The sequence below is a fragment of the Cavia porcellus genome, unplaced genomic scaffold (assembly GCF_034190915.1).
Source record: "Cavia porcellus strain 051 isolate PalLab524CR breed Dunkin Hartley unplaced genomic scaffold, mCavPor4.1 scaffold_7, whole genome shotgun sequence".
Taxonomy (NCBI): Eukaryota; Metazoa; Chordata; class Mammalia; order Rodentia; family Caviidae; genus Cavia; species Cavia porcellus.
The window spans coordinates 27,348,166-27,356,722 of record NW_026947490.1 but is presented as its reverse complement, the minus strand read 5'-3'; the positions used below and the strand labels follow the sequence as shown (position 1 = coordinate 27,356,722).

At 60.2% G+C, this 8,557-nt stretch overlaps 2 protein-coding genes across 4 annotated transcripts; one reads left to right on the top strand and one right to left on the bottom strand.

The window, feature by feature from the left end:
• The first annotated feature begins 246 nt into the window (after positions 1 to 246).
• Fam83e (family with sequence similarity 83 member E) lies at positions 247 to 8,400 on the top strand. 3 transcript variants are annotated; one of them, XM_063253035.1, is made up of 6 exons: positions 247 to 1,492; positions 1,689 to 1,817; positions 2,478 to 2,645; positions 2,854 to 2,978; positions 5,660 to 6,110; positions 7,679 to 8,400. In XM_063253035.1, the coding sequence occupies exons 1-6, from the start codon at positions 1,034 to 1,036 to the stop codon at positions 7,928 to 7,930; spliced, it is 1,584 nt and encodes a 527-aa protein (XP_063109105.1). In that variant the 5' UTR covers positions 247 to 1,033; the 3' UTR covers positions 7,931 to 8,400. The 3 variants fall into 3 exon arrangements, with proteins under 3 accessions (XP_063109105.1, XP_013003409.1, XP_063109106.1); XM_063253036.1 differs by having other exon boundaries at positions 1,366 to 1,492; positions 1,618 to 1,817; XM_013147955.2 differs by lacking the exon at positions 1,689 to 1,817 and having other exon boundaries at positions 251 to 1,492.
• On the bottom strand, positions 4,160 to 4,803 carry Spaca4 (sperm acrosome associated 4). Its single transcript, XM_063253045.1, has one exon. The coding sequence runs from the start codon at positions 4,627 to 4,629 to the stop codon at positions 4,240 to 4,242; it is 390 nt and encodes a 129-aa protein (XP_063109115.1). The 5' UTR covers positions 4,630 to 4,803; the 3' UTR covers positions 4,160 to 4,239.
• Positions 8,401 to 8,557: the final 157 nt, after the last annotated feature.

Here is an 8,557-nt window from a genome sequence, read left to right as displayed (position 1 = left end):
TTGACAGCAGCCTTGGCTTAGCGCATGTGCAGTGTCCTCACTGCGCCTGTTGGGCCCCTGAGAGCCTGAGTTCTGGTGCCTTCCTGGTTGTCAAGTGTTCCCACACCTGCTTCCTCCTGCTGTCATCCTCTCCCAGGGCACCTGGGGCGGAGTTGCAGTGGGCGGGCATGGGAATGGATGAGGAAGCTGGGCAGGTGGCCAGTCCCCGAGGTGGTGCCCTCAGGGCCCTCCCTGTGTTTACCCTAGGGGCTGGGTTCCCTGGGCCCTGCACAGGGACAGGAAGAGTGCCAGAGAAGGAGGCCTTCGGCCCTATTCCTCCGACATGAGAAGGCAAGCCATAGGAGGGTAGCAGGGCTGGGGCAGGAAGAGGCCTGGCTTTGTTCCTCCATTTTCTCTGTGGGGCCATTGCTGTGGTCTCTGGGGAAGCCAGGTACTTGGGTTGAAGAGATCTGGGGCTTGGGCAGGGGATAGGACAGGATGTAGAGAGACCCCAGACCAGGAAGAAGGTGTGGGCTGGTGGGGTTCCTGCAAGCCAGTGGGCTTGGCATGGCCAGGGTGCAGTGCAGCCTGAGGATGCCAGTCTCCACCTAGATGGGTGGTCACGGTCACCCCGGGGAGGGCTGGTGGATCCTGGGCACTGGGTGAGGGGTGGCAGGTGGGAGCCCTGAGATCATCAGAGGATCCAGTTGGCAGAGTCCCTGTGCCATTGGTTAGGGACAGTAGGGTAGCTTGGGTGGCCCGATACATTTGGGGCAACCTGGATTGCAGCATTTTGTGGCCAGAGGGCTGGAGGCTGTGGGGGCTGAGCAGAAGCAGTTGGAGACAGTGTCAGGTGTTCCACCTGGCCCTTAGACAGTGGGGTTCACTGAAGGTGCTGCCCCGGAGAGCCTGGCAGGGCAGGCAGTCATTGGGTCACCCGATCGTTGGAGCTGTGGCCCAGGGACAGCGCAGGGAGCCGTGGGGAGGCCCCCGATGGTCCATCCTCTAGGGACAGCTGGAGGCTGGGTGACCCGGCCCGTCCTTCCACGGCCCGATGGCAGCTTCCCAGCTGGCGGTGCTGGAGGAGGCAGAGGCGGGGTCTGGGCTGCTGCCACTGACCGAGGCCAGCCCTGCCTTCTTGTACTCCGAGGGCCAGCGGCTGGCGATCGAGGCACTGCTGAGCGAGGGTGCCGAAGCCTTCCAGGCTCACCTGCGTCAGGAGGGGCTGCGACCCTTTCTGAGCGGAGAGGAAGTGCGAGCCTTGGCCGAGGCTGCTGAGGACTGGACAGAAGCCGGGCCGGAGCTCAGCGGGGCCGCAGAAGGAGGGGCTGTGGGCAGCCTGACCTACTGGCCTGGGCAGTCGGAGGAGCCGGCGCCTGTGCTGCGGCTGGGCTGGCCAGAGGATGGCGCCTGGAAGGGCATCACTCGGGCACAGCTGTATACCCAGCCCCCCAGTGAGGGCCACCCACCCCTCAAGGAGCTGGTGCGCCGAGAAATCCAGGCTGCCCACAAGGTGGGTGTTGTCATGCGGCCTGCATCCTTTCCTCAGTTCTCACCTACCAGGTCCCCGCTGTCTCTCCCTGGGCTCTGGGACTTGTGTGTCCACAAGTCTACTCCACAGGACCCATCCCCTTCCAGCATCCATGCCCCTTGAACAGAGCTGTGACCCTGCCTGGGCCTCAGGCATCTCCATGTCCTGCTGTCACAAGGCCAGGGGCCCTGTGCTCCCCCAGAGAGGATGCAGACACCTCCCACAGCCTCAGAGGGCCTGGGCTCTCAGTAAGCAGTGTCACCTCCTGTGCCAAGTCTTTCCCGTGGTCCTCCAAGAGCCCTGTGAGGTGAGACTCGTGCCCATTGAGGAGATGGGGAAATTGAGGCAGGTTGTGTAAGTGGCTGAAGGAATTTGAACCTGGACTATCTGATTGTTGAGTCTGTGTTTCGTCCTGGCCCTCAAGCATGATGAGGTCCCTAAGGCATGCCTTCATGGTCTAGTAGGTCAGCCCTACTGTCCCCATACTCAGGCTATTCATTGAGACCCAGAGGTTCAGTTACCTAGGGTCTTGTGAAGGTGTCCAGCAGCTGACCAGGAGCAGAGCTGATCTGGTCATGCATTCCAGCCTGGGGACAAGTTTCACCTTGTGGACATGATTTGTTTTTTCCTTCTTTGAGAAGCTGCTCCCTACACAACCTAGACTGGCCTTCAACTAACAGCAATCCTCCTGCCTCAGCCTCCGTAGCTCTGGGATTCCAGGCATGTGCTTGACATGGGGATATGATTTCTTATGGCAGTTTTCCAGCAGTTCAAGGCTGGGGGCCTTAGAAAGGCTACCATTTCTCATTCAAAGTCCTGGAGTTTCCCCCGTCAGCTCCCCTGAAGTTTTACAACAGAGGCCAGGCCCTCAGAGCCTCCAGAGCCCTGATGCCAGGCCCCCTTCTGCCTTGGGTCCCTGCAGCTCTGGGCTCCCCCAACATGTCCACCTCCCCTCTCCCCACTGCAGCTGGTTGCTGTGGCCATGGACGTCTTCACTGACCCAGACCTGCTTTCGGACCTAGTGGATGCGGCCACACGCCGCTGGGTGCCCGTGTACCTGCTCCTGGACCGTCGGCGGCTGTCGGCTTTCCTGACATTGGCTGGGCAGCTGCGAGTGAACCCCTGGGCCACAGAGGTAGGGGCAGGACTGAGGGATCCAGGTGCCCCCACCACCCTAGCACCCGCATGCAGCAGAGGAGCAGCCTTCCTCAGGGTCCAGGGTCGGTGGGAGGGTCCTTTCCACACCACTGTGGGGAAGAGGTGCGCCCTCCTGTGGCTTCCTGGGCCGCTGAGTGGGTGGGGGGACCCTGAGCCTCCACCCGGCCTCCCCACTGTCCCCCTAGAACCTGGACATCCGAGTTGTGCGGGGCTGCACTTTCCAGAGTCGCTGGCGACGGCAGGTGAGCGGCGACATGCAGGAGAAGTTTGTGCTGCTGGACGGCGACAGGGTCATCTCAGGGTCTTACAGGTATGGCCCCCCACCCCGACATCCTGACCCTGCTCTGTGCACGGGGCTCAGGGCATGGGCAGCGCCCCCTTGTGGGCCTCTTCAACAGCGGGCTGGGGGTAGCAGCTGTGGCTCCCTGGTCAAGGGCCTTTCTCTGGTTGGCCTTGGAAGGACTCCGAGGTGGGTGGCCTGGATTCCAGCTAGCTGCTTGCTTTGTGACTGTGGGCGACTTGCTGCACCTCTCTGGGCATCAGCTTCTACTGCTACAGAAGAGGGAACTAGGTGTGAGCCTCCTGGAACAAATTTGCTAACCGAGCCACTCGTGGTTGGACTGACTGTTGGGGGCGCCACGTGCACTGGAGGACGCTGCCCCCAGTTAGGTGAAGCAGAAACCGTGCTGAGTGCCCTTGGACCCCAGCAGCGCCCCGCTGAGACCCATGGCTCTAGAGTGACTGTTGTCAGCCTGTGTCTCAGAGCCCCGCCCCAGAGGATTTCCTGTTTGTGGCAGTTTTCTCCACCTGGCCTGGGAGGAGCCCGAGACCAAGCATTTCTGACAGTGTTCCCGGATGTCACGCCCTTGTGTGGGGCCACATTCCTGGAATCCGGACACTCTGAGAGGCCAGAAGGGAAGTGGAGGCAGCCTGGGCAACCCAGCGATTTAACAAGATCCTGACTCAAAAAGTAGAAAGGGCTGGAAATGCAACTCAGTGGGAAGGCCCTGGGTTCAATACCCAGTATCTGCAAACCAAACCAAAACGAGGCTAGCTGAACTGGGATGTCTTGGAATGAGGTGTGTCCACCTTCCCAACCTCAAGGAAGGCTCTGAGAGTGTGGAACCCGGCACCTCAGTGAACATCTGTGTCACTATACTGTATTTCCTCAGCTCTAAGGTACCATCAATGGAAAGAAGCATCTTGATCCCAGGGTGAAAAGATACACCTCTCAGAGTCAGCGAAATACAGCAGTCCAGCTGGGCATGGTGGCACATGCTTGTGATCCCAGTACTCGGGAGGCTGAGACACGAGGATCGCTGGAATTTCAAGGCTGGCCTCAGGCTCCATCCTGAGTTGAAGCCCAGCCTGTACAATGTGACGTGAGACCCTGTCTCAAAAAATGAAATAAAAAAAAGGAGGAAAGAAAGAAAGGAAGGCCAAACCATGGACAGTGGCTCTCTTAGAACAGATGAAGCTGTGGCCACAAGAGGTTGTCCAGGGTCATTTAATGGGGAGAAAGGGTCGGGTGAGGAAGTGGCGTGGGGGCGAGGCCGGTCCCAAGCCCGGGATCACAGCAGGTGTCGGAGCAGTAGCAGGCCCAGCACCAGGCTGGTGGCGGCTGTGACTGTCAGGTGGCCTGTGGGGCCACTGCCTCGGTTGCACAGGTGGCCGGAGCAGCAGGAGGTGGTGAGGGTGTAGGTAAGGCCCATGTAACTCACGGGCTCCTCGCGGCCGCAGCTGGTGGTGCGCACGCAGCCTTTGTTGATGACAGGCCCCATGCCCTGGGCCACCCCGCGGCCCGTGAAGCAGTCCTCCTCGTCCCCGCAGTGCATGCGGGTGCCTGGGCAGATCAAGGAGTCAGTCAGCTCGCAGAAGAAACAGTGCTTGATGCCTGCCGTGCCCTGTGGCAGCGTGGTCGCCAGTAGCAGCAGAGGCAGCCACAGCCAGCCAAGGACCATGGTGGCCTGGCAGCAGGGGTGGTGCCCGAGCCAGGCCGGGGGGCGTCGTGGACCCTGTGGAACCGCTGGACCAATGGTGTTTGGGCTCCCACTGTGACACTTGGCCCTGTCCTGGCCTCTCTGTCTGCACCTGCAGTGTCCTTGGCCTCCGACGCTCTGCGTCCCTCTCCTGGGTCTGCGGGCGGAATGTGCGACCTCACAGAACCCTCAGGGTTCTACAGCCCCCCTGGGGGTGAGGTCACACACAGGTGGAGTCGGTGTCACCATCTGAGCAGCAGCTCAGCCCGCCCACCTGCACCCCAGTGGTGCAGGATGCATGGACACCACGCAGGGCACCAGCTGCCACGGGCTTGCTGTGACTCCCATGTCCCATGGCGACTGTTTTCCTGCATGGGTCATCTGAGGCCCAGGACAAGAATGTGACCCATTTGAGGTCCCCTGCAGAGATGCTGGGAGTGAGGACTGTGTTTTCAGTCAGGCTCTGCACCAAAGGCTTTGGTACTAGTCACTTCGGGACCAGGCCTGGCGCTGGCAGGGTGCCTCAACCTGTCCTCAGCTTTGAACCTGCCCGTGTTTCAGATGGGCCAGCAGAGGCACAGAGCAGGAGCACTCAGAGCCTGGCAAGCAACAAATGCTTGATAAATGGAGTCTTTCTAGGGAGCAGCCCAGTCTTAAAACCGCCCTATGGATACCAGGCATGGCGACCCCTGCCTATGATCCCAGCACCTTGGGAGGCTGAGGCAGGATGATTTTTGTGTTTCAGGCCAGTTTGGGCTACACAGTAAGTTTAAGGTCAGCCTGTGCCTCATATGAGACCTTGTCTCAGAAAAAAGTCACCAAAGCCCCTCCACCTGGCTCTGATGGTGATGGGGAACATTTGAGCCTGTGATGATCCCCAGCCCAGGGCTGAGATGCGCACCACCCCAGTTCTGCAGGGGCAGAAGCCGAGCCCCAGGAGGTCAACTTGCCCGAGGTCAGGCAGGCAGGCATAGGCCAGGCTGTACATCTGACCGCCACCCGTGTCTCCCAGCTTCACATGGAGCGACGCTCGCCTGCACCGAGGCCTGCTGACCCTGCTGACTGGGGAGATCGCCGATGCATTCAGCCGCGAGTTCCGCACGCTGTACGCGGCCTCCTGGCCTCTCCCGCCCGCGCCCACCACGGGGCCCTTGCTCAGCGTCCCTGCCTCTGGGGACCTGTTGCCCGCCCGGAGCCCACACCGTGTGGTCCACCGCTGCCCAGTCGCACCGGTGTCACCGCTGCCGCCCAACGGCCCCCTGGCCCACCGTCTGGCTGCCTGCCGCCTGCAGGAGGGGGACCCCAGGGAGGCTCCGGGGCCACCCGGCCTGGCACTCAGCGACATCCTCCGCAGCGTGCAGGGCACCCGGACAGCCAGTGGCCCCCCGGCCCGGCCCAGCCGCTCCCTGTGGGACCTGAGCCGCCTGTCCCAGCTGTCTGGCTCCAGCGATGGGGATGGCGAGGTGAGACGAGCAGCCGCGGCAGAGGCCCAGGAAGGGATGGCACCTATCGAGGTCCCGTGGGTGGCCTGTGGGGTCCCTGCTGGCACTAACCAAAGCAGGAAGTCCTTCCCTCCCTCCATTCTCCCCTCTTCCTTTTTCTCTTCCTCTGTCTTCCCCGCTTCCTTTCTCCCTCCCTCCTTCCTCCCTTCTCTTTCTTTCTGTAGCCCTCAGGATTGAACCCAGGACTTTGCACTGAGCAACATCCCTAGCCCTTGGTTGTTTTTTTTTTTTTTTTTTTTTTTTAATTTAAAATTTTTTTTTTTTAGCCCTTTTGTTGTTTATTTACTTACTTTTTACATTTGGAGAGGCCGGGGGAGATGGCACAAGACCAATTCTCACTAAATCACTAAGTGCCAAGGCTGGACTTGAGTGTGATGATCCTCCTGACTCAGCCTCCTGAAGAGCTGGGGTTAGAGGCAAGTGCTGCTGCACCCAGCAGAAGAAGCATTTTCCCAGGCTTACTGTATCCTCCTGGTGTGGTGACAAGAAGGCCAAATGGTTCACTTGCATTTACAACTGCTTGTCCACACTCTGTAGCCCTACTGTGTGCTGGCCGCACACTCTGGGGCATATGGCAGAGACTCTGAGGCCTGAGTGCGAGTCCTGGATTCATGCCTACCCTCTCCGCACTTCAGTGTTCCTGTCTAGGAAATGAACTGAACCAGTGCCTGGTTCTCCGTGTGGCCGAGAGGTCGGTCTGTGAGGGTAAATAACAATGTCACCCACACTGCTCTGACATGAAAGTTTTTATTTATTCCATGATGTCCTCATCACAGGCCAATGAGGCCATACTCGCTTGTGCCCCCCAACTCCCACTTTTTTTTGGTTTTCCAAGTCTCTCTATGCAATCCAGGCTAGCTTCAAACTCACAGTGACCCTCCTGCCTCAGCCTCCTGAGTGCTAGGATTACAGGTTTGCACCACCACTCTGGGCCTCCTTTCTGGATTTTAGTCTCAAGGGGTGTTAGGGAAAGGGGTCCAGAAGCGCTTATAGGAGCTCCCCTCAGTCCCCCAGCTGCTTAGACAGTGGGGTCCCACAGAGCCTGTCCCAACCTGCAACTGGAGGACCCAGGGCAGGTGATGTCCTCTCTCTGTGCTTCAGGGTTATGGACTTGAAGTGGGTGACCGTGAGGGTATAGCAGAGCCATGTGGGGCAGATCTGTGGGCAGGCCTGCTGTGCCCTCCTGCCTGTTTCCCTGAGGCTGACATGTTCCTGAGTCCCTCCAGCTGCAGCTTGGAGAGACTGGGGAGGCACTGGGCTGGGGCAAGATCCTGGCCTCCACCGGGTCTGGCTGTCTTCACTCCATAGTGCCACCCTCGGCAAATATTTGCTCCTACAGGAACTGCAGGTGGCTTCCGGTTCCTTCTAATCCGCAAAACCACAAAACCATAGGTGGCTCCCTGTGTGGGTCTGGGGGTGCGTGGCTCCCCACTGCCTTTTTCCCCTTCATGCCCACCTGGTCCTCACCCCCCCACTTTCCCCTCTACTTCCCTCACCCCCACTTCTCACCTCCCCCTTTCCCTCCACAGCTCAAGGCCTGGGGCTCCAAGGACACCCCAGCCAAGGCCCTGATGAGACAGCGGGGTGCTGGAGATGCCCGGCCTCTCGCCTGGTGCCAGCCCCGGGGCAGCCCCCTGCCCCCAATCCCTGCCCGCCGCCTCCGCTACCTGTCCCCCACCCGCAGGAGGATCGGTGACAGCGGTCCATCCCAGTTGGTGGAGCTCAGAGGCATCCAGCAGCCAGACTGGGCCCCTCGCTTGGGAAGAGGGGGGCGACCCTGACAGAGCCCCAGCCCTCACACTGGGCTGAGGGAGTGATTTTGTGCCGTGGTCCAGGAACTGGGTGAGCCTGGGGCCTGCTCTAGGCTCAGGGTCACAGTCTGGGAAACAGAAAAAGTCCCCAGGGCCACAGCACAGTGCATGAGGCCTCAGCCAGGCCAGGACTTCTTGGAGGAGGTGGCTGAGCACCCCATGGTGAATATGGGGTGAGGAGGAGGACCCCTGGGGACCAAAGTGGAAGAAGATACTGCTCCCACCATGCTCGGGCGCTGTGGGTAAACTGAGTCCTGGAACGGAAGAGCCCGAGGATGGGGTGCCTACATTTCCGAAGAGAGCAGAGCTGAGTAACGAGGGACCAGAGAGTCTCATGATTAGGGTGCAGGCGGGTAGGATGGGGTGATGAGGGGCAAAAGGGAGCATCGGTTGGGAGGGAGGCCTCCCTTTCTTCAGAGAATAAACTGCCTCCTGACACACATGCGTGTCTCCGCGGCCCCCACACCCCTCCTCATGTTCCTCCTCATGTTCCTCCTAGGGGCTCTGGTCCCCTGCCTTCTGCTGGGAGTCGTCCCTGTGTGGGGCTCCTGGCCACCCTGTTCTCTTGGGCCAGGGCTGAGTCTCAGTCCCTTTCAG

Coding starts and splice junctions, on each gene's coding strand:
- Fam83e (XM_063253035.1), top strand. CDS start 1,034: ATGGCAGCTTCCCAGCTGGCGGTGCTGGAGGAGGCAGAGGCGGGGTCT. Junction 1,493..1,688: donor AAATCCAGGCTGCCCACAAG/GTGGGTGTTGTC, acceptor TGCTGTCACAAG/GCCAGGGGCCCTGTGCTCCC. Junction 1,818..2,477: donor TCCTCCAAGAGCCCTGTGAG/GTGAGACTCGTG, acceptor TCCCCACTGCAG/CTGGTTGCTGTGGCCATGGA.
- Spaca4 (XM_063253045.1), bottom strand. CDS start 4,629: ATGGTCCTTGGCTGGCTGTGGCTGCCTCTGCTGCTACTGGCGACCACG.